The 23,933-nt window shown below is 45.3% G+C and overlaps 1 protein-coding gene across 1 annotated transcript; it reads left to right on the top strand.

Annotated features, from left to right (window-relative positions):
• The first annotated feature begins 1,942 nt into the window (after positions 1–1,942).
• LOC119978668 (acidic mammalian chitinase-like) lies at positions 1,943–23,580 on the top strand. Its single transcript, XM_038820456.1, has 12 exons — positions 1,943–2,041; positions 6,488–6,517; positions 6,604–6,805; positions 8,224–8,280; positions 10,579–10,729; positions 15,193–15,317; positions 16,393–16,519; positions 16,626–16,808; positions 17,993–18,109; positions 19,208–19,346; positions 21,503–21,727; positions 23,408–23,580. The coding sequence occupies exons 1-11, from the start codon at positions 2,017–2,019 to the stop codon at positions 21,715–21,717; spliced, it is 1,371 nt and encodes a 456-aa protein (XP_038676384.1). The 5' UTR covers positions 1,943–2,016; the 3' UTR covers positions 21,718–21,727; positions 23,408–23,580.
• Positions 23,581–23,933: the final 353 nt, after the last annotated feature.

Genomic DNA, 23,933 nt, shown 5'->3' with positions numbered 1-23,933 from the left:
ACACTGACCAACTGGACTCCAGCCCAACATGACACTGACCAACTGGATTCCAGCCCAACATGACACTGACCAACTGGACTGCAGCCCAACATGAAACTGACCAACAGGAAGCCCCAGCCCAACATGACACTGACCAACTGGACTCCAGCCCAACATGAAACTGACCAACAGGAAGCTCCAGCCCAACATGACACTGACCAACAGGAAGCCCCAGCCCAACATGAAACTGACCAACAGGAAGCTCCAGCCCAACATGATACTGACCAACAGGAAACCCCAGCCCAACATGACACTGACCAACAGGAAGCTCCAGCCCAACATCACACTGACCAACACGAAGCCCCAGCCCAACATGACACTGGCCAACAGGAAGCCCCAGCCCAACATAAACTGACCAACAGGAAGCCCCAGCCCAACATGACACTGACCAACAGGAAGCCCTAGTCCAACATGATACTGACCAACAGGAAGCCCCAGCCCAACATGAAACTGACCAACAGGAAGCTCCAGCCCAACATGACACTGACCAACAGGAAGCCCCAGCCCAACATGAAACTGACCAACAGGAAGCCCCAGCCCAACATGAAACTGAACAACAGGAAGCACCAGCCCATCATGAAACTGACCAACAGGAAGCCCCAGCCCAACATGATACTGAGCAACAGGAAGCCCCAGCCCAACATGAAACTGACCAACAGGAAGCCCCAGCCCAACATGACACTGACCAACTGGACTCCAGCCCAACATGAAACTGACCAACAGGAAGCCCCAGCCCAACATGACACTGACCAACAGGAAGCTCCAGCCCAACATGACACTGACCAACTGGACTCCCGCCCAACATGAAACTGACCAACAGGAAGCTCCAGCCCAACATGACCCTGACCAACAGGAAGCTCCAGCCCAACATGAAACTGACCAACTGGACTCCAGCCCAACATGACACTGGCCAACTAGACTCTAGCCCATCATGACACTGACCACCAGGAAGCCCCAGCCCAACATGAAACTGACCAACAGGAAGCCCCAGCCCAACATGACACTGACCAACAGGAATCCCCAGCCCAACATGACACTGACCAACTGGACTCCAGCCCAACATGAAACTGACCCACAGGAAGTCCAAGCCCAACATGACACTGACCAACAGGAAGCCCCAGCCCAACATGACACTGACCAACAGGAGGCCCCACTCCAACATGACACTGACCAACAGGAATCCCCAGTCCAACATGACACTGACCAACTGGACTCCAGCCCAACATGACACTGACCAACTGGATTCCAGCCCAACATGACACTGACCAACTGGACTGCAGCCCAACATGAAACTGACCAACAGGAAGCCCCAGCCCAACATGACACTGACCAACTGGACTCCAGCCCAACATGAAACTGACCAACAGGAAGCCCCAGCCCAACATGACACTGACCAACAGGAGGCCCCACTCCAACATGACACTGACCAACAGGAATCCCCAGTCCAACATGACACTGACCAACTGGACTCCAGCCCAACATGACACTGACCAACTGGATTCCAGCCCAACATGACACTGACCAACAGGAAGCTCCAGCCCAACATGACACTGACCAGCAGGAAGCCCCAGCCCAACATGAAACTGACCAACAGGAAGCTCCAGCCCAACATGACACTGACCAACAGGAAGCTCTGCACCTACCTGGACCTGAATCTATGTGCTTTCCCGCTCTTCCTGACTCCACCAGAGGAGAACGTGGGCTCCTCGATCCTCCCCACCAATTTCCTGGCCTGTTTTGAGGACAATGAAGGGGTGACAATGAAGGTCGACAATCTCAATGACATTGTAGAGGAGAAAATGTTTTATTCACGGGAGCTGAAATAATATCATGAAGATAAGATAAGAAAGGTTATTTTTGCATTGGGACTGATCTTTTTGCAGCGATAAAGCTATTGTCAGATGCCATTATTTACCACTAATGATAAACTCAATGTATAAAAGAGAGAATTGATGCTCACAACACACCAGCTGCAAGATGGCAAAGTTTCTGCTTGCAACAGGTAAGCCCGTTTTACAATTTCAATACCTTTGATATTGTTTAGAACCATGGTTTGTGTCAAAAATTACTTTATTTATTGAGGAGTTGAACGTAGCCTATACGTTGTCTCCCTTTCTCCCTCTGTGCATCTCTCTGTCTCTCTCTCTCACTGTCTCTCTCTCTCTGTCTCACTCTCCCTCTCCGTCTGTCTGACTGTCTCTCGCTCTCTCTCTCTCTCTGTCCCTCTCACTGTCTGTCTCTCTATCTCTGGCTCTGGCCTATCTGTTTGTCTGTCTCTATCTCTCTATCTCTCTCTCTCTGTCTCTGTCTCTCTTTCTCTATCTCTGTCTCTTTTTCTCTGTCTCTGTCTATCTTTCTCTATCTCTGTCTCTTTCTCTCTGCCTCTCCCTCTCTCTCTGTCTCTCTCTCTCTCTGAGTGTCTCTGTCTCTCTTTCTCTATCTCTGTCTCTTTTTCTCTGTCTCTGTCTCTCTCTCTCTCTCTGTCTCTTTCTCTCTGCCTCTCCCTCTCTCTCTGTCTCTCTTTCTCTATCTCTGTCCCTGTCACTGTCTCTCTCTGCCTCGCTCTGTCTCTCTTTCTGCCTCTCTCTCTCTCTCTCTCTGGCTCTCTTTCTCTATCTCTGTCTATCTGTCCCTGTCTCTGTCTGCCTCTCTCTGTCTCTCTCTGTCTCTCTCTCTCTCTCTCTGTCTCTCTCTCTCTGTCGCTCTCACTGTCTGTTTCTGTGTCTCTCTCGCTCTGGACTCTCTCTCTGTCTCTGTCCCCCTCTCTCTTTTTGTCTCTCTTTCACAATCTCTCTCTCTCTCTCTGCCTCTCTGTCTCTCTCTGCCTCTCTTTCTCTATCTCTGACTCTCTGTCTCTCTTTCTTTATCTGTCTGTTTGTCCCTGTCTCTCTCTGTCTCTCTCTCTCTGTCTCTCTTTCTCTATCTCTGTCTATCTGTCCCTGTCTCTTTCTGCCTCTCTCGCTGTCTCTCTGTCTCTCTCTCTCTGTGTCTCTCTCTGCCTCTCTCTGTCTCTCTCTGTCTCTCTTTCTCTTTCTCTGTCTTTCTCTCTCTCTCTGTCACTCTTTCTCTCTCTCTGTCTCTCTTTCACTTTCTCTGTCTTTCTCTCTCTGTCTCTCTTTCTCTGCCTGTCTCTCTCTCTTTCTCTCTCTCTTTCTCTCTCTCTCTCTGTCTCTCTCTCTGTCTCTTTCTCTGTCTGTCTCTCTCTCTCTCCCTGTCTCTCGGTCTCTGTCTCTCTCTCTCTCTCCCTCTCTTTCTCTCTCTGCCTCCCTCTCTGTCTCTCTCTGCCTCTCTCTCTGTCTCTCTCTCTCTCTCTGTTTCGCTCTCTCTCAAGCTCTCCTACAAACCTGTCCGCTGCCTGTTCCTTTGACTAGTCACAAACTGCAGACAGCATCTTAAATATCAACACAACAGTTGCTGACAGCAGAAGTAAAGATGGAAATTGTCCAGGAACATCTTAGAGTTGTTCTGATGCAGAATCAGGAAAGGTCATTAAGTTCGGTCTGAAACCATTCAGACCCTCAATCTCCAGGATCTGGGTAGAATTGGCTTTTTTGGACATTTTTAAGCAATTAGCTGTGCCTGCTCTCATTGAAACTAATGTGTGCATGTGTGTGCCTGAATTTTGAATGCCAGTGTGAGTGACAATTGAAGAAATTCTTTTCCAGTTTGAAAGAAAACCAGTCTGTGAGCCTTTTAAAGACACAACATTGAAACATTGAGGGAGATAGAGAACCTAGTGGAGTGGTGTAATGACAACAATCTCTCCCTCAATGCCGGCAAAACTAAAGAGCTGGTCATTGACTTCAGGAAGCAAAGTACTGTACACACCCCTGTCAGCATCAACGGGGCCGAGGTGGAGTTGGTTAGAAGTTTCAAATTCCTAGGGGTGGACATCTCCAAAAATCTGTCCTGGTCCACTCACGTCGACGTTATCACCAAGAAAGCACAACAGCCGCCTATACTTCCTCAGGAAACTAAGGAAATTCGGCATGTCCACATTAACCCTTACCAACTTTTACAGATGCACCATAGAAAGCATCCTATCAGGCTGCATGACAGCCTGGTATGGCAACTGCTCGGCCCAGGACCGCAAGGAACTTCAGAGAGTCGTGAATACCGCCCAGTCCATCACATAAACCTGCCTCCCATCCATTGACTCCATCTACACCTCCCGCTGCCTGGGGAAAGCGGGCAGCATAATCAAAGACCCCCTCCCACCCGGCTTAGTCACTCTTCCAACTTCTTCCATCGGGCAGGAGATACAGAAGTCTGAGAACAGGCATGAACAGACTCAAAGACAGCTTCTTCCCCACTGTCACCAGACACCTAAATGACCCTCTTATTGACTGACCTCATTAACACTACATCCTGTATGCTTCAACCGATGCCAATGCTTATGTAGTTACATTGTATACCTTGTGTTGCCCTATTATGTATTTTCTTTTATTCCCTTTTCTTTCCATGTACTTAATGATCTGTTGAGCTGCTGGCAGAAAAATACTTTTCACTGTACCTTGGTACACGTGACAATAAACAAATCCAATCCAACTCTTAAACAGTTAACTAATGGACGTTTTTGAGTTGTGGGGGTGAAACCCACGCAGACACAGGGAGAATGTGCAAACCCCACATGGACAGTGACCCAGAGCCGGAATCGACCCCGGGACTTCAGCGCCGTGAGGCAGTTGTGCTGACCATTAGGCCACCGTGCTGCCCTTGCAAAGTACAATTGACACTATTTGCTAAATGTTCAGTTTAGACTTACAAGAAAAAGTATCGAACCTTAAAAAATACCTGTTGTGATTGCCTGATGAGTATAAACAGAGGGAATCTATCCTGTCACTTACCCTCCTGCTGTTGTCCTATTCTATCACTTACCCTCCTGCTGTTGTCCTATTCTATCACTTACCCTCCTGCTCTTGTCCTATTCTATCACTTACCCTTCTGCTGTTGTCCTATTCTATCACTTACCCTCCTGCTGTTGTCCCGGGAAATGCTCTTTGTCAGTGACATGCATTTGTATGTTTGTGTTGTGATCCAAAATTACATCAAAATACACGGAGGACGGGGAGAAATCGTGTTCCATGTTAATTGTCAGATTTACCTGCTTCTGTTTTCAACCAATGGTGAAGTTGATGAAATTAAATAGAGTTAGATTATCGTGGGTGACAGCAGTATAACTGCAAGAAATTACTTTGGTTGGCATTTTGTGAAATGGCACGAGCCTGCTTAAGATTCAGCAGTGAAATTAGCAAAGGAATGCCATGCTGCCATGTTTGTGATTGCAATGTGATTTGTCCCAGAAGGTTTCCTTCTCAAGGATGCAGTCAGAAGGTTGATTGACATTTCGATATCTGTTCAATTGACTGAAATACTCCCATGAATAATCATCAACAATTTATATGGATAATTGTGCTATGACTTCTTATTTTTTGTCAGACAGTTGGACTGTTAATATTCACATCAATTTGAGTGCGTAACATTTGAAATTTATGGAATTCTTAATATCATTCTAACATTTTCAGGTGCATTTCAAAAATGTTCTGTCTGCAGGGTTTAATCTTGTTCCTTCTTAAAGATGATTGCTCTAGAATATTTTCTGTTATTTGTCATTTCAATTGTTTTGCGTCAATAATTTGATTGTTTTGGACAGGCTGAGTGAGTGCGCACAAAGGCTGGCAGATGCAGTTCAATGTGGATAAATGTGAGGTTACCCATTCGGTAGCAAATATAGGAAGGCAGATTATTATTTGAATGGGTGTAAATTGAGAGAGGCGGATACTCAGCGAGACCTTGGTGTCCTCGTGCATCAGTCAGTTGCTGTAAGTAAGAATGCGGGTACAGTGGGCAGTAAAGCAGGCAAATGGTATATTGGCTTTCATAGAATCATAGAATATCTACAGTGCAGAAGGAGGCCATTCGGCCCATTGGGTTTGTACTGGCCCTCTGAATAAGCACCCTAACCCAGACAGACATGGAGAAAATGTGCAGGCTCCACACAGTCAACCAAGGTCAGAATTAAACCTGAGTCCCTGACATGGGAGGCAGCGGTGCCATTTGCTGCCACCTTGCCACACCATAGCGAGAGGATTTCAGCAGAAGATTAGAGATGCTTTACTGCAATTGTATAGGGTGTTGGTGAGGCCACGCCTGGAGTATTGTGTCCTTATGGTTCATCTCAAACTGATTGTTGGAAAAACAATCTGACAGGACAGAGTCAGAGGAGGGGAGGGTGTTGATGATGTAGAGCCGGGTGTTATCAATGTACATGGAAATCCTGACCGCATGTCTGTCGATGATGTCACTAAAGGGCAGCAAATGGGTGAGGAAAAGAGTTTGATCAAGGATCGATTCTTAATGTTTCTATTCACTCATCATTGTGAACCCTTAACCCTTTCAGCACATTTTGCCGTGAATTTTAACACGTACCCTATATTCTTTATTCCAGCGGTGGTCTTGTTGGCGTGCCTGGAGCTGGGTGAGTCTTTGTGCTTTTTAAGCTATTTTTAATGATGCGTAATGAGTAGAAGCTCAGTCCTGATTTTCCCTTTCCCTCACTCTCAGGCTCTGCCAACAGACTGGTTTGTTACTTTACAAGCTGGGCTCAGTACAGACCCGGAGAGGGGAAGTATAAAGTCGATGATTTGGATCCCTGCTTGTGCACACATCTGATCTACGCTTTTGCTGGGATGAAGGACAATAAAATCACCAACTTAGATGAAAATGATCTGACTCTCTACCACACATTCAACAGCCTTAAGAACAAGTAATATTTTGCTATTATTATTGAGAATGTACCTGCAACGCTTAATATCGAATCATAGAATCACATCGAATCACGACAGGGCAGAAGGAGGCCATTTGGCCTATTGAGTCTGTCCCAATCCTCTGAAAGCGTACCCTACCTAGGGTCAGGCCCCCACCCTATCCCTTCAACCCAGTAACCACCCCTAACCTAACCTCTTGGTCACGAAGGGACAATTTAGCATGGCCAATTCACCTAACCCGCACATCTTTGGACTGTGGGAGGAACCCGGAGCACCCGGAGGAAGCCCACGCAGACACGGGGAGAACGTGCAGACTCCACACAGACAGTCACCCGAGGCCGGAATTGAGCCCGGTTCCCTGGAGTTGTGAGGTGGCAGTGCTAACCACTGTGCCACTGTGCCACCCAGTTTCAGGTCATTTTTATGTTCCATTAAATATTAAAAAATGATGCCCAATGTTATGTAAATATAAGATGACTGACCCAGTCAGGGAGGTGCTTTCTGGGTGAAATTGGGTGTTGCTGATTTGTGTCCCATTGGCAGAGATGAATCGCTGCCCAATGGGTCTGTCAATGCCTGACACAATCGTGATGTCATTGTGTTGTGTCATATTTACAGAAAATACATTTTATATTCATTCTATACGTGAGCTAACCGATCAACTGGAGAATTTATTTTAATTAGTGTCAGCTAGATTGTACTTGCCATACATGTGGAATATTGCTCTTGAATCTCAGAGAAGGCTGGTGCATAGGCTGCCACGTGTGTGTCATGCAAGGTGCCGTGTGCAGAAACCAGTGCGTTTACAGAAACCAGTGCGTGTGCAGAAACCAGTGCGTGTGCAGAAACCAGTGCGTGTGCAGAAACCAGTGCGTGTGCAGAAACCAGTGCGTGTGCAGAAACCAGTGCGTGTGCAGAAACACTGGGCTGTGAGGGAGCTGGAATTTCCATTCTGTGCAACAACTCAGAGTGAGAGAGATCCCAACAAGCAGCAATCAGTGGGTGTTCAATATTTTCACAACATTGACACCACTCCCCATTATTGAAGCCCAATAGTGAGTGTTTTTCCCATCCCTGTTGTTAAATTCCTTGGGTATTTGAGCTTTGCTACATTTTGTTCAGATGCAGTGGCAATCCTCCACAAGAGCTTCTCGGACATTTGACCAAGTACAATTGCAGCTGGCAACAATAGCAATGTCCATATCCCCTCTTTAACCCAATGTCCCCTTCCCTGGCGCACATCATGAGAAATGTATTTTCTGCACTAATGTATTTCAGTTCAATTAAAGTTTAGCACCAGAATGAGAAAGCAGTAAAAGATTAGGACAATATGGTTTTTAGTGGTTCCTGTTGTGTGAATAAATGCATTTGCTGTGTTCCGTAATAAAAAAGATCAATTTGTTAATTTGTTCAACAGAAATCAAAACCTTAAAACGCTCCTGTCCGTTGGAGGCTGGAACTTTGGAACTCAGAAGTAAGATTAAAATATTTTATTATCGTGTTGGGCGAAATGTGCTTTATTTTCCCATTTCCCATAACGTAAATCACGCTAAGGTCAAAGGGATAGATTTGGAAATGGTAACCGGGTAGTTTTAGATAAATATAAAGATTGTATGTTAATGAACATAATGTGATTATGTTCATCTGTCTGTAAAACATTATTCAAACATTATTTATCAGATGATATTTGACTGGAACAAACGTATTATTTTTACAAAGACATAATTTAGGTTAATACACCCAGTGAAGATTGACCCGAAGGAGTATCGAGAGCAGCAACAATACAGCACCATATCACAGCTGATTGGAATTGATTTCCATTTATACTTCAAAATTGTAAAAATTAGGATTCTCTGATTTTGAGGCTATGGCGTAAAATGACTACCTATCCTCGGTTTGGCTGGGGGTAGCAGCTAGGCAGCGTAGAGCCTCCGATTCTAGCTGCCAATACAGCCTGGAGAATTGCCGGTTCCATGGCCTGAAGTAAAAAACTCACCACTATTCTTAGAATTCTCCCTGTACCAAAGAGGGTCAATAAGACATTCTAAATGGTGAACAGGGATTCTAACTTCCTGGCTCCTTTGCAGACTTAGGCAGATGCTACTCAGGGCAATCTATATTTTGAAGTTATCTCCCGGTATAATCCATATCTTCATAGAAGATTTCATCTACTTACCACTGAGTAGCTAGGGTCCTGCATTGCTAAGTAAGTAAAGTAGACTTTGTAACAACCACTGTTTCAGGTTAAAACAGGGGCTGGTTTAGCCCAGTGGGCTAAATGGCTGGCCTGTAATGCAGAACAATGCCAGCAGCGCGGGTTCAATTCCAGTACCGGCCTCCCCGAACAGGCTCCAGAATGTGGTGACTAGGGGCTTTTCACAGTGACTTCATTGAAGTCTACTTGTGACAATAAGCTATTATTATTATTATTATTATTAATAAAACTTTAAGTTATTTTATTATTATACTTTTTCTTTTAAAAGATGCAATCACTGTCTTTACAGAAAAGTAAAATAATCTTTCTTCTGGATTCTCCTGGTTGGTTGAAGGGACCTTCAGGTCTACCTTGACAATCTCTCTTGTTTATCTTTTGGTTTTCTCCTGATGGATTCGCTGTTCTGCTCGGTTTCTGTGCTCTATCCTTCCCATGACCGAGGGCAGCTGTAAGAGTTGACTCTGCTGGCTGTCCCCGATTTTGGGTTTATATTTACCTCTAGCAGTTATTAAATTTATATGACATTATCGTAAAGTAACTTTGTTTTGCTCTCAATTTTTCAATCTTAATGACTTCTAACACAACTATGTATTCATGTTGAGCATGACTTTAGTTCATCGAAACCCGATTACATTTTTTTCATTTGTACTGTACAAAAGTGCTTTGATCCTCAAGGGGTTCTGGTTCCTGTCACTTCTAAAGTTGCTTTATTACCCAAATAGTGCCCTTAGCTTGTCAGAACTCTGACTCCGATTTGGGGTTAACTTGTGCTCTCGTGGACACGTTGTCTCCGGCTTCCCATATTCAACAGGTGTCAGCAGGATTTCACAGCAAAACATTTGTCACCTAACTCAACTGAAGATCCTAGCAATTCTTTCATTATTGCTTAGTAAAATAATTAACTTCAAAGAAAGTGTCAAATATTGTTTCCCTTCATGTAACTAAAAGTTCAATCTGCTTTAACTTGAAAGACATGCATCGGTTTTACAGCTTGATTAGTCACAAGCTGTTTTCTCAACGCCTGTTTGATAAAGGCTATCTGCATTTCAAAACCTTCTTTTTCAGCTACTGTGAACCCTTCATGGGACTTTCCCCCACATTTTCTCATGTACCCTCAGTTCAGTTTTTGCCGGACTTCCATGGTTCAAATGACATATTTTCCCATTTTTACTTTACAGGATGCACTTGCACATGGTGGCAGCCTGCGGTGGCCATGCCGTGCAACATTTCGCTGGCTGCTCATGGACCCGGCTTGCAAAATAGTGCTCCCCGTTTGGCCGGCTCGTGCACCCCTGACCACCACCCCCCACAGTGCCCCCAGCCACTAGCAGCCCCCCTGCCAGCGGTTCAGCCCCTCCCTTGACTGTGGTGGCGCTGGACTGAGTCCACAGCCAACACACCGACTTCCCGACGGCTGAGGCCACACGCGACCAAAGCTGTCGATTTCGGCGTCGGCGACTGCAGAATCCCGCCCCCAGTTCTGAAAGGTTTAAGTGATAATTGCTGCAGCCACAAAACGCCAGTGCTGACCTTGCTTAAAATTGTCTTCTCCTCTAGGTTCACCGCCATGGTTTCCACAAAAGAAAATCGCCAAACTTTCATAACATCTGTGATTAGCTTTCTGCGCAATTACGGGTTTGATGGTTTGGATATTGACTGGGAATATCCTGGGGCAGGAAGCAAACATCTCTTCACTCTGTTAGCACAGGTAGGACCAAATATATTTAACAGGATACTTCGTCACGTAGCTAAAATAAAGCATCTTTCAAACCTGTTAGCAAATTGAAATTTCCTTCCAAGATCCTCATTAAGGACCTGGAACATAGGAACAGGCACGGGTCATTGAGCACTTGGCCTGTTTCACTATTCAATGAGGTTATGGCTGATCTGAGACCTAACCAATTGTTCTTACAGAGAAAGACAGTTTGAAAAGAACATTTCTCAGAATTTGTGGAAGATGAAATAAAACTGTTGTGTATTCATGTAAGTTCCTAGTTGGAACAAGGTCACGGTAAGAGTCCTATCACATGACCAATTGCTGATGTCATTGACCATTTGCGCGGGCAAACGGGCAATCTATCCCAACAGCCTGTAGAGTAAACACCTTTCCAATAAAGCTCTTGTGGTTTGTACCTTTGTGGTCGGCAAACCTATCCTTTAAAGATGCCGCAAAGAAAAGTGGCGACAAGAAGATTGGAACCACGCTGACAGGCTCCCGGAGAAGAAACAAATAATATAGACAAACTGTTGATCCGTGCACAGACATCCGAAAAGGACTAAGAAGCTAAAAACTTTGCTGCACCAAAGCTGGCGATGGAGGGGTGCCAAATAGCGGTACCAAAGCTGGCGATGGAGGGGTGCCAAATAGCGGCACCAAAGCTGGTGATGGAGGGGTGCCAAATAGCGGCACCAAAGCTGGCGATGGAGGGGTGCCAAATAGCGGCACCAAAGCTGGCGATGGAGGGGTGCCAAATAGCGGTAGAAACCATCAAAAAGAAGCTCGCTACGTGCTCTGCCCAGAATGATCTGGAACAGTACAGGGAGCGCAGTGAGTAGCAAGTACCCTGCAACAATAGTTTAGAACTGGTGCTTTTAGCCAATCATGCTAAACACCTCACGGCTCATCTCAGAAGGTCTCTCAGGCCATTAGAGTCGCTGGGTGGTCAGGCACCGTGTATGGTAGTACCCGGGCACTCCCTCTGGGACATGGACACCGTGGCACCGTAGTTTATGCCGTGAAAGAGGGGTTGGGGGGGAGGGTGGTTGAGGGGACAAAAACTATTCGGGAGGAGTGAAGGGTGGTTCCTGAAAGCAGGGATTTTGAGAGGTAGGAGGTGTAGAGATCAGGGCAGCCATTCAAAATGCTTCTCAGATCTGGCAGGAGTCGGTCCTGCTGGTGAGCTCAGCTCCCTGGTGCAGGAAAGCTTTCGAAGTTTGGCCTCGATGGGGAGAAACTCCCCAAGGCCCACAAAGAACCATTGAATAGCGGTGTCAACCTCGACACTGCAGCCACAGAGAGACATCCCACCAAACGCACCCAAAACCGGACTTGGGCACTTTTTGGGTGAATCACGCCCAATATCTCAGTTACTGGAAAGAATGATGAAGAGCATCTTCAAAATGTAGATGCTCCACTCCAGAGACTAGAAGATTACGGACTCTGAATGCAGAAGGATAAACATGAATTCTTCAAATCCTCTATTGAACACCTGGGACACGTCATTGATGCAAAGGAACTGCACAAATCACCTTCAAAAGTAAACAGTTATAGCTGAGGCACCTGCACCTCAAAACATAAATCAACTTTGATCATTGTTGGGCTGATTAAACTTTAATCGAAGATTTGTCCCTAATCTCAAATCTTAACACAATTTATCATGTCAAAACAGGAAACGTGATTGGGTAGATCAGTGCGCGAATGTCTTCGTACCAGCTGAGGAGGCACTGTGATTCAAAGTTACCCTTGTAACTGGCGCGTATGACTCATCACCTCATGGGGTGGGGGCAGTGGTTTCTCACATAATGCCCAATGGTGAAGAGAAGCCAATAGCGTTTGGATCAAGATCCTTGAACAAAGCAGAAATGAACTAGCCACAGATAGAGAAGGAAGCTCTCGGCATCATTTTCCAAACGTTTTCACCAATACCTATACCAACGGATCATCAACCACTGATAACAATTCTTGGGCTGCACACCGGAATTTTTCTATTTCAAAGAAGTCTACAACAATCCTGTAACTGCTGGACAAGTTAAGAAGTATCCCAGAAATAATCCACGACTGACATATTATGGATATGGTGCATTGTGGCAAAACTGCAGGAGCAAACCCAGAGTTGAAGCTACATGTTACCCGAAGACCCAAACTATCCATACAGGCTGCAAAGGTTTGAAACCTGCAGCCACTAACACCATTACACCCATGGGAATGGCCAGGAGGACCATGGGAAAGATTTCATGTTGATTAAAGCGGACGTTCAAAGGACAAATGTTTTTATTTGTGATGGACATGCACTTCAAATGGCTTGAAGTTTCCATGATGAAGACTACATCCTTGGAGAGATTAATAGAATGACTGGGTGTGAATTCTGCAAGATTTGGTTACCCTGACAATGGGTCAGAGTTCATTTCGCAAGAATGAACAAACCATTTGAAGGAGAATGGAATCCAACACATCCGATCATCTTTTTATCCATGCTGCAATAATGGGCTAACTTATTGACGGTTTTGCTCACTAATTGTTCATATTGTAAATTTTGATTGTTGACATTATATTGTGTTTCATTGCAGGATCCTCTAATGTAAAGGGGGAGGAGAATGATGTGTATTGATGTTTGTTCTGAGTTGAACAGGGTCACTTTAAGAGCCTGGTCATTTAACGTAAAGATGATGTCATGCGCCCTTTGCACGGACAAACGAGGAGTCCATCCTTTTTAAAAATAAATTTAGAGTTCCCAATTATGCCTTTTCCAAGTAGGGAGGGGCGTGATTCTCCGCCCCCACGCCGTGTGGGGGAATCACGGGAGGGCCGCTCTGGCATCCCCCGTGCTTCTCCGACCCGCGATTCTCTGACCCGAATGGGCCGAGTGGCCTGCCGTTCCCGACTGGTTCACGCCAGCGGCAACCACACCTGGTCGCTGCCGGCGTGAACATGGTGCCCAAAGCTGATTTGTGGCTTGTGGGGGGCGGAGAGGGGAGTGAGCTCCACGACCGTGCTCGGGAGGGGACTGGCCCACGATCGGTGCCCACCGATAGTCGGGCTGGCATCTCAAAGGGACGTACTCTTTCCCCTACGCTGCCCCGCAAGATCAAGCCACCACGTCTTGGGGGGCAGCGGGATTTACACATGGCCCTCCTAGCCCCCCGGGGGGGGGGGGGGATAGGGGGTGAGGAGCAGCCTCCGATGCCGCCATGAACCTCTCCGGGTTTCACGACGGCGTCGGGCCTTGCGGAGAATTCCGCCCGGGGCATTTAGCGTCGCCAATCCACCTACCCTGCACATCTTTGGGTTGTGGGGGTGAAACCCACGCAAACACTGGGAGAACGTGCAAACTCCACACGGACAGTGACCCAGAGCCGGGATTTGTACCCGGGTCTGGGATTTGAACCTGGGTCCTCAGTGCCGTAGGCAGCAGTGCTAACCACTGTGCCATGTGCTGCCCCCCACGAACAGTCTATCCTAACTGCTGAAAAGGTAAACACCTTTCCACCAAAACTCCTGTTTGTTTGCAACTTTGTGGTCTGCAAGCCTAATGTTTAAAAATACCACAGGAATATTTAAATATGAAATATATGAATTTACAGAAGAAAATAACTTAATGGCTTCCTCATTCAGCACTGCGTTGGTTACTATCTAATAGCAGCTATTGATCCAGGTTCCATTTCACAGGGCTAAATCGCTGGCTTTTTCAATTCCCGTACCAGCATCCCCGAACAGGCGCTGGAATGTGGCGACTAGGGGCTTTTCGCAGTAACTTCATTTGAAGCCTACTTGTGACAATAAGCTGCTTTCATTTTCATTTCATTTTTCATTTAACCCTGGTCCTACCTCTGACTATATTTTAAGATGTGGAGATGCCGGCGTTGGACTGGGGTGGGCACAGTAAGAAGTCTTACAACACCAGGTCAATGTCGCACAGGTTTATTTGGAATCACTGGCTTTCAGAGTGTAGCTCCTTTATCAGGCCATTCCAAATAAACCTGAGGACAGCTCGGTAGCACAATGGTTAGCAGAGTTGCTTTTCAGCTCCTGGGCCCCAGCTTTGATTCCCCGCTGGGTCTCTGTCTGTGCGGAGTCTGCACGTTCTCCCCGTGTCTGCGTGGGTTTCCTCCGGATGCTCCGGTTTACTCCCACAGCCTAAAGATGTGCAAGTTAGGTGGATTGGCCATGCTAAATTGCCCTCGGGGTAGCTGGGGCTACTAGGTTGCGGGGATAGGGTGGAGATGTGGGCTTAAGTGGGTGCTCTTTCCAAGAGCCGGTGCAGACTCGATGGGCCAAATGGACTCCTTCTGCACTGTAAATTCTATTACTATATTTTAAATTGAAGTAAATTATTATATGTCACTTACCCGTGGGTACATTTTTTGAAGCTGAGCAACTCTTTAGTCTGTGTTTGAACCCCATTTCGGGAGGATCTGTTGTTAAGAGAAATGTGATTAATTTTTAATTTCTAGGAAATGGTGGCAGCTTTTGAAGCTGAGGCGAAATCTTCTGGACAGCCCCAAATGTTGCTCTCATTTGCTGTTGCTGCTGGAATGGGTATCGTTGAAGTGAGTTATGAGGTTGCTGAACTTGGAAAGTAAGTATCGATGTTAGTCACACGGACAGAATATAGGGGCGATGACGAGAGAGAGGTTCAATTGATGAACTCGAGTCTGAGCTTTGTTTCTTGTTTGGTTGTGGATTTAATAGTTTGTTTAGTGACCGGGAATGCCCCGGTTAAGCTGTATTCAGAAGCTGGGTGATGCTGCGCAAGCTGGACAAATGCTCCTTTCTTTCAATGAAGGGTAAAATAGGAAAAGCAGGGGAACAACAAGAAAACAAATTTGAATTATGTATCGCCTTTCCCAGCTATAGAGTAATAAACTCACGCCAAAGCCCCAAAAAGATGATGACCAGATATTCAGAAATGTTTCTTATGGTTTTCATTGAGAGAACAACGTCTGTCAGGAAACAAGAACATTTCACTTTTTTATTTTCTGAAGAAGACATTTCTGCGTTATAAAAGAAGAGTCCATGCATTTCGAATCCCACTCTTCAATAATTTTGTCGTCTGTCACTTCTTGACCCCTGAATGGAGAATCTCTTCTCTCATCAGTCGGATTGTGATGTAAAAATGATAGATTCTGCTGCAGTTTGCCCTGCGGAGAATATATTTCCTACGTCCATTCTGATCCCTGCTGCATTGCGGAGACATGGAAGCCGTGGGACAGTGCAATAGTGAGGCACGTGGGTGAGTCAGGCCTCAAGTGAATTACAGTGTATTAGTTAACACTCAGTGCCATACAGAGGGAGGGCAGCACTGCCGTCTCTCGGATGTGATGGTGAAGTGAAGTCCTGATTCTTAACCAGATGACAAAGGCTCCATGGCATTATTCAAGGAAGAGTTCCCCAGAGTTCTGCTGAACAATTATTCCCCAACAATAGCATCAAATGAATCTCATTGGCCATTGATCTCAATGTGACAGTGATGGTGTGTTGAAAAGAATTCATCATCTGTGAACTGCTTTGGGACATATTGAGATCATAAAAGATCCTCGAGAAATGCAAGGTCCTTTTGTATTTTCAATCGTTTTAATTGTCAGGGTTTGTTAGACAATTGCCATTTATTTTAGTGAAGAGGATATCTGTATAACTCATCTCTTCCAACACAGATACTTGGACTTTTTCAATGTGATGACTTACGATTTCTTTGGATCTGGGAGAATTGCCACTGGAGAAAATAGTCCTCTTTTCCCTCTTCCAAATGATAAAAGCTATGCCAACATCCATTTTAATGTGGTAAGTGTTCATAGAAATAGAAATGAATCATATTTATTATTTCCAATGGGTAACTGACGTGTCACAATGCCTTTCCAGCAGATACTTTCATGTTTGTTTTCTGTAGGAATTTACAATGAATTACTGGAAAAGTCAGGGAGCTCCTGCAGAGAAACTGAATATTGGATTCGCTACATATGGCCATACCTTCAAACTGACCACATCCGAACATGGTATTGGAGCCCCATCTGGAGGGCCTGGACCACCTGGGAAGTACACCAGATCGACTGGAACATTGGCCTATTATGAGGTATTAAGACTGGTGCAGATTCATTATTCCATGAAATGTTTTATTTGCAAATACAAATTAACCAAGTATTGAGTTCTGCACCCCAACAAATCCAAACTTTACTGTGAGAAATTACCTCAATCATAGGAACGTCCTCAGGCAGATTAAGTAACATGTTCCAACATATTTTAAAAACAAACACTTACTGCCCTTGTGCAATTCAAGCAATAATAATAATAATATAATAATTACTTATTGTCACAAGTAGGCTTCAATGAAGTTACTGTGAAAAACTCCTCGTCGCCACATTCCGGTGCCTGTTCGGCGAGGCCGGTACGGGAATTGAAGCCACGCGGCTAGCATTGTTCTACATTGCAAGCCTGCTATTTAGCCCACTGTACTAAACCAGCCCCATAAAGTGATGAATGTTTCCAGAATGACCCAGTGTTAAAACAGGCCGTGCATTCTGACATCCTTACTCAGGACACCTCTGATCATCTGTCCCGTGTATGAAGATCCCACTGCCTCTGCCAGCTTCACAACACATGGCATCACCCAGCTTAGCTACCAGGAGCTGAAACATGTGTCACCTCACTCTGATAATCAGAGACACAATGTCACAGTCTCCATCAGCAGGAGGTGTTTGACTGTCTTACTCTGGTCATTGTTTACAGTCTTGGGAAATACACAAGGAGGTGAAATGGAGAATATCACATTTTACATCCTCAACCTCCCTCCCTGCAGAAAACAAAGTTTTTTTAGGTTCAATTAGTAGACATAATCCTGAGTAGGGTGTGTGACAACCTGTACCTGATTTCTACAACTTTGGAAGGGTAAGGAAGCTGGTGTTAATACTATTCCTCGAATCAATCACTTTATCATAATCCTCATGTGATGTCCAGATCTTCTTTGTCTCCTGCAGTGCCTCAGATTGGAAACGTGCCGTGTGAGGAATCAATGGTTATCTTTTTGTAAAGGATAATATTCGCCACCATTTGCTATTTCTGAATAAAAACATTTATTCAACAGCAACAAAGAACAGTGTCCCAGTTTGAAGCGTGCAATTAAGAGAAAATGATAGCTGGATAAAAGATGAATGATATATGAATTGGAAATGATTCCCAGTGTACATTGAGAGCATCGCAAATCGCTGCTCATTTGTGTCCACTGACAATTTGAATCCTAATGTCTCACTCTTCTCACAGATCTGCTCATTTTTGAAAACTGGTACTTCAGCATGGGATGCTCCACAGATGGTTCCATATGCTTATAATGACAAAATCTGGATTGGGTATGACAACGTGAAAAGCTTTGCAGCCAAGGTATCTTTGTTAAACCGATGTTCAACACTTTTTTATTTTTCCCTTTTGGACGATCGCACCCATAATTTCCCTTCAGCATTTCTTTTCTCAAAATAAAAACTCTCCTTCAGATCTGAACTTCCTCTTTCCTGGAACAATTCTTGTTAATCGTTTCTGCATCCTCGAATGCCTTCAAGTTCTTCCTGAAGTATGAGGTGGGATTCTCCCTTACCCGGCGGGGTGGGAGGGTCCTGGGGGGATGGAGTGGCATGACCCACTCCGGCGTCGGCCTGCACCAAAGGTGTGGAATCCTCCGCACCTTCAGGGACTAGGCCGGCGCCGGAGTGGTTTGAGCCCCGCCGGCCGGCGTGGAAGGCCTTTGGTGCCGTGCCAGCCGGGGCTGAAGGGACTCCGCCAGCTGCCGCGGGTCTGCGCATGCGCCGGAACGTCAGCGGCTGCTGACATCATCCCCGTGCATGCGCAGGGGGGGTTCACCTATGCGTCGACCATCGCGGAGGCTGACACGGTTGGTGCGTATGAAAAGAGTGCCCCCACGGCACAGGCCCGCCCCCCGGTGTTTCTCCGACCCGGCTGGGGGGTGGGGGGGTGGGGGGGGGGGGGGAGAATCCCGCCCATGGTGTCCAGAACTGAACTCAATATTCCAGCTGGGGCCAAACTAGCGATTTATATAAGTTCAGTGTAACCTTCTGACTCTTGTACTCTAAGCCCCTATTAATAAAGCCCAGGATACTGTGTGTGTCAATGACCATTCACATCCTTTCCTACCACATTCAATGATTGAAGCACATGTACACTGCTGTCCTCTCCCCCTGCAGCCTTATCAAAGATGTATCCATTAATTTCTATTGAATTCCATGTTTTTCCCATTAAAATAAGTTCTTCACATTTTCTGCTGTGATTCTCATCTGCCATCTGTCTGTCCATCCCCCAAATTGCCTGTGGCCTTTTGAGCCTGAAATTGTGTCCTGTACACTATTAATATATTTCAGCAAAGGCAAGGGTCCCAATTCCAACCTGGGGGAGCGTAGGTTAGATTTAAGGTAAACGTCACTTGCAGGCAAGGATTTTTGAAATAAAGTTGTGAACAATGTCGTTCAGGCGGAATGGCTGACGAAGAACAACTTTGGAGGAGCTATGGTGTGGACCCTCGCTATGGACGATTTCTCTGGTTCTTTCTGCAACCAAGGGCGGTATCCTCTTATTAATGCGCTGCACACTGGACTTGGAATTTCTACAGGTAAATATCAGGATTCTTTACACTTGGAGCTGAGTATTCAGTTCTGTCACAAAGTCAGCATGGACAGCAATTGATAATTAATAAGATGTGGAGATGCCGGCGTTGGACTGGGGTGAGCACAGTAAGAAGTCTTACAACACCAGGTTAAAGTCCAACAGGTTTGTTTCGAATCACTACCTCTTGGAGCACTGCTCCTCCTTCCTCATGTGAAATATTATATTATTATAATATAATATTTGGGCTATTTAAATTATATTAATTTGATTATTGTGAGAAGCTGGGAAATGTGACTAATTGAATATTTCTCAGCATCCACAAGCATAAAGTTACTAAAACCGGGTGTGACACACAGTAGAATAGCGGTCCATGTTGTTATGCAGGGTGAGCTGATTCCTCTCTTTGTCCCAGTACTGAGTTGGTTATAGCTCATATTGAAGAGTTTGAATTTGAAAGGGAGGCTATATAAAGAGCACTGGCCATAATGATGATACAAGAGATGATGCTACAATGGCGGGTAGTTGAGAGTGAGAATGTTTCTAGCTTCACATGTATGTATATCTGTATATTGTTCAGTTAAATCTAATAAACTGTTTTTTGTTTAGACAATGCAAATGTCTCACCAGTCATTCCCCAACATACAAAACACACAATCCCGTGCACCCACCCAACAATAGAGTTTGTTTATTTGTTCGTGGGATGTGGGCGTCGCTGGGCTGGCCCAGCATTTGTTGCCCATCCCTGAGGACATTTAAGAGTCAGCCATATTGCTGTGGGTCTGGGCCCAAATGCAGGCCAGACCAGGTATAGGTGACAGATTTCCTTCCCTAATGGACATTAGTGACCCAGATTGTTCTTTGCAACAATTGACACTGGTTTCATGGTCATCGTTAGACTTTTAATTCCCAATTTTTAAAAATTGAATTCAAGTTCTATCATCTGGCCTGGTGGGATTTGAATCCAGGTCCCCAGACCATGAGCCTGGGTCTCTGGATTACTAGTCACGCGACAATACCACTTTTCCACTGTCTCCCCTCAGATACTAAAACATTGGTCAAGTAACAAGTAGACTCAGGGCGAAAATAAAAGACCATTGGGCTAACTAGATGCTTCTTTGTGGCTGATGGGGCCTGGTCAACAGAAGCTGCTGGGTTACCAAGCTTTTTTCTCTGGAGATTGCATTTTTAATTCCAAATTGTTTTTTGTAGAAATCCTGGTTTTCAGCAATAAGGTCTTCTGCTGGGTTTTTTGAATCACAAATAGCTCATTTGATGAGAGGTTTCAGGAAAAGAAATTAGGTTATGGCTGTTGGCCCAGCCAGTCTCTCTTTAACTGTTCAAAATCCAATATCTTATCACCCAAGAGATGGACCTCACTCTGAGGTCTCCATGTCTCCAGAAAAGGCAGCTTGTGTCCTTTACAAATGAAACACAGGAGCTGCTGTCAGCCCTCTGCCAAGGAAAAGTGACCGTTTCAAAAATGAATGTCTTGCTGATGACATTATAAATTAATATTTTATATGAGACATCTTCATAAAAATATTAACAGGCTTAGTGGCGAATCTGCATTCGCTGCAACATCCAGTCTGCACTGATGGCTAAATAATTTGAGCACAGTAAGAAGTCGTACAACACCAGGTTAAAGTCCAACGTGTTTGTTTCAAACACTAGCTTTCAGAGCGCTGCTCCTTCCTCCATTCACCTGAGGAAAGGAGCAGTGCTCTGAAAGCTAGTGTTTGAAACAAACATGTTGGACTTTAACCTGGTGTCGTAAGACTTCTTACTGTGCTCACCCCAGTCCAACGCCGGCATCTCCACATCATAAATAATTTGAAGATGTGCTTTGCATTATTGTGGGTTATAAAAGGATAAGATATTGTCATACAAATTGATCAAGTTCAATAATATTTTGTACAACTCGCCTTAAAATAAAACAATAATTAAATCATACTTCAAAATTCAACTCCAGACACAGTTACAAGATTTCCTCAGTATCTCTTATTCAAATGGATTTCCAAACAGCTCATTCCTGATCCTGGAATGAATTGACTTCTACCTGAAGGGTTTTAGTGCCCAGAGCCGTTGAATTTACAATGTTTATCTTTGTTTGCTACTCATTTTGAAGCAGGCAATGAAATAGTGAATTTTATTTCCTTCTAGCTTGTGTTCCATCTAAAACAACACTGAAGCCAGCTGTTCCTCCATCTGAAGCCCCCGGTAGTGGGTTCTGTGCTGGCAAATCTAATGGTACCTACCCTGATCCAAAGGACAAGAGCAAATTTTATCAATGTGACGATGGAGTGACCTATCTGAAAAATTGTGTCCCTGGACTCGTCTTTGATCCTTCCTGTAACTGTTGCAACTGGCCCCAATGAGAGACCAGAGGTAGGTTTGCTGACTCAGAATCACAGAATTGTTCTGATGTAGAAGGAAGCTATTTGTCCTATCATTTCAGCACAGCTCTCGGATCGAGTATCATGGCTTCCTGCCATTCCCCTGTCTTTTCCCTGAACACCTGCACATTGTTTCTACATTCTTTCAATGATGGCACAGTGGTTAGCAGTGCTGACTCACAGCGCCAGTGACCCGGGTTCAATACTGGCCTTGGGTGACCGTCTTGTGTTTGCGCTTTCTCCCCGTGTCTGCGTGGGTTTCTTCCGGGTGCTCTGGATTCCTCCCACAGTCCAAACATGTGCAGGTTAGGTGGACTGGCCATGCAAAAGTGCCCCATAATGTCCAATGTGCATGTTAGGTGGGGTTATGGGATTTCGGGGAGAGGGTGGGTGCGTGGGCCTAGGTGGGCTGAATGGCCTCCTTCTGCACTGTAGGAATTCTATCTCATGCTCTCTTGAATGCCTCTATTGAATCTGCCACCATCACAATCCCAGGCAGCGCATTCCAGACCTGAACCACTCCTTGTGTGAAAAAGTTTGTTCTCAAATCACATTTGCTTCTTTTGCAAACTCTTTAACTCTGTGTGGCCCCCAGAACTGTGCCCAATATCCCAGCTGAGATCTAACTAGTGTCTTGTATAGTTTCAGCATAACGTCCTTGGTCTTGTCCTCTATGTCATTGTTAATAAAGCCCAGAATATTATATACTTTATTTCCTGCTCTCTGCACCAGCCCTGCCACCCAGGTCCCTCTGCTCTGGAACCCTTTAAGAATTTTACTCCTGATTGTATATTGTATTCCATGTTCTTCCTACAAAATGCTTCACCTCACAATTCTCCACATTGAACATCATCTACCACCTATCTGCCCACTCCACTGACTTGTCCATGTCTTTTTGAAGTTCTAAACTGTCCTCCTCACAGTTTACAATGCTTCCAGGTTTTTTTATCATCCACAAAAATTTAAGTTGTCTCCTGCACACCAAAATCTCGATCATTAATCAGGAAAAGCAAGGGTTGTCATAGACGATCCAACGGCCACCTTGTGAACTAATAGATCCGTAGGAGCCGGTTAGATCGTTGGGAAATTGGGATCCGTGCCGGGCGGTGATCGGTTTCCAATCTAAGCAGCCCCCATGCTCAGTCATGGTGAAGTTCCAATTAACAGCAATTGAGGGCATTATTTATATCATTAAAAGCCCAGACACCCTTTCTAACGGCCTCCCGAGAGCTGACCGGCTCCCCAACGGGAGGTCAGGCCGGCATTCTTTAGCACACCTATTTATAAAAGGGAAGTTAGTGCAATGGCTACTGCGGGGATCGGAGGAGAGGAGTAGCCATCTTCGAAATTGGGCATGTAGCCTGGGGGGCTCTGCATCTGCCGCCCAGTGTTCGGGAGAGTGGGGGCGGGAGGATTGAGGGGGGGTGCGGGCCTGCGCGGCTGGACTGGGTGCCATCGAGGGGGGAGGGGGGGGGTCACCCCTGGTCTGGGAGAGGGGGAGGGGCCCAGCATCCACGGTTCCGTAGGCCACCCTCAGGATTGTACATACACATTATGCACAATTATAGTTTTAAAATCCCAATATATCAGTTGATTACTTTTATGCGACTGATGTGATATTGAAACATCATTGTTGAACAAGAGAACACTAAAATACTCTTCCTTTTTCCAGCCGCCATCAATCTTCGTTGGGCAACAGTGAAGCTGTAACTGGTTTCAGTTTAATTACTGAAGTGACTCCACTTTGTGGGTGAAGACCATTAATGGACCACATCGAATTTGTCTCAACTGAAGATATACATTGTGCTTTAAACAGCAAAATAAAATCATTGATTCATTGAGAAAGCAGTTTATTGTTTTATTGTTAATGATGAAATACAACTATATCAGCTGAAGGGAATTGACCTGAATGAATTCAATTCCAATGTAACGGTTCAAGACAGAAACAAACATGTGAAACTTTGACACAGACTCAAGGCACAGCTCTCCGATATCTACAGTCATTCCGGCACCTCCCAGGGAAAGCATTTCTGTGTTTGGGAAGGAAAATGGAATGAAATAAGAACATAAGAACATAAGAACTAGGAGCAGGAGTAGGCCATCTGGCCCCTCGAGCCTGCTCCGCCATTCAATGAGATCATGGCTGATCTTTTGTGGACTCAGCTCCACTTTCCGGCCCGAACACCATAACCCCTAAT

This window comes from Scyliorhinus canicula, chromosome 15 (assembly GCF_902713615.1).
Source record: "Scyliorhinus canicula chromosome 15, sScyCan1.1, whole genome shotgun sequence".
In the NCBI taxonomy this organism is placed as follows: domain Eukaryota; kingdom Metazoa; phylum Chordata; class Chondrichthyes; order Carcharhiniformes; family Scyliorhinidae; genus Scyliorhinus; species Scyliorhinus canicula.
This window is presented reverse-complemented; position numbering and strand designations above follow the sequence as displayed.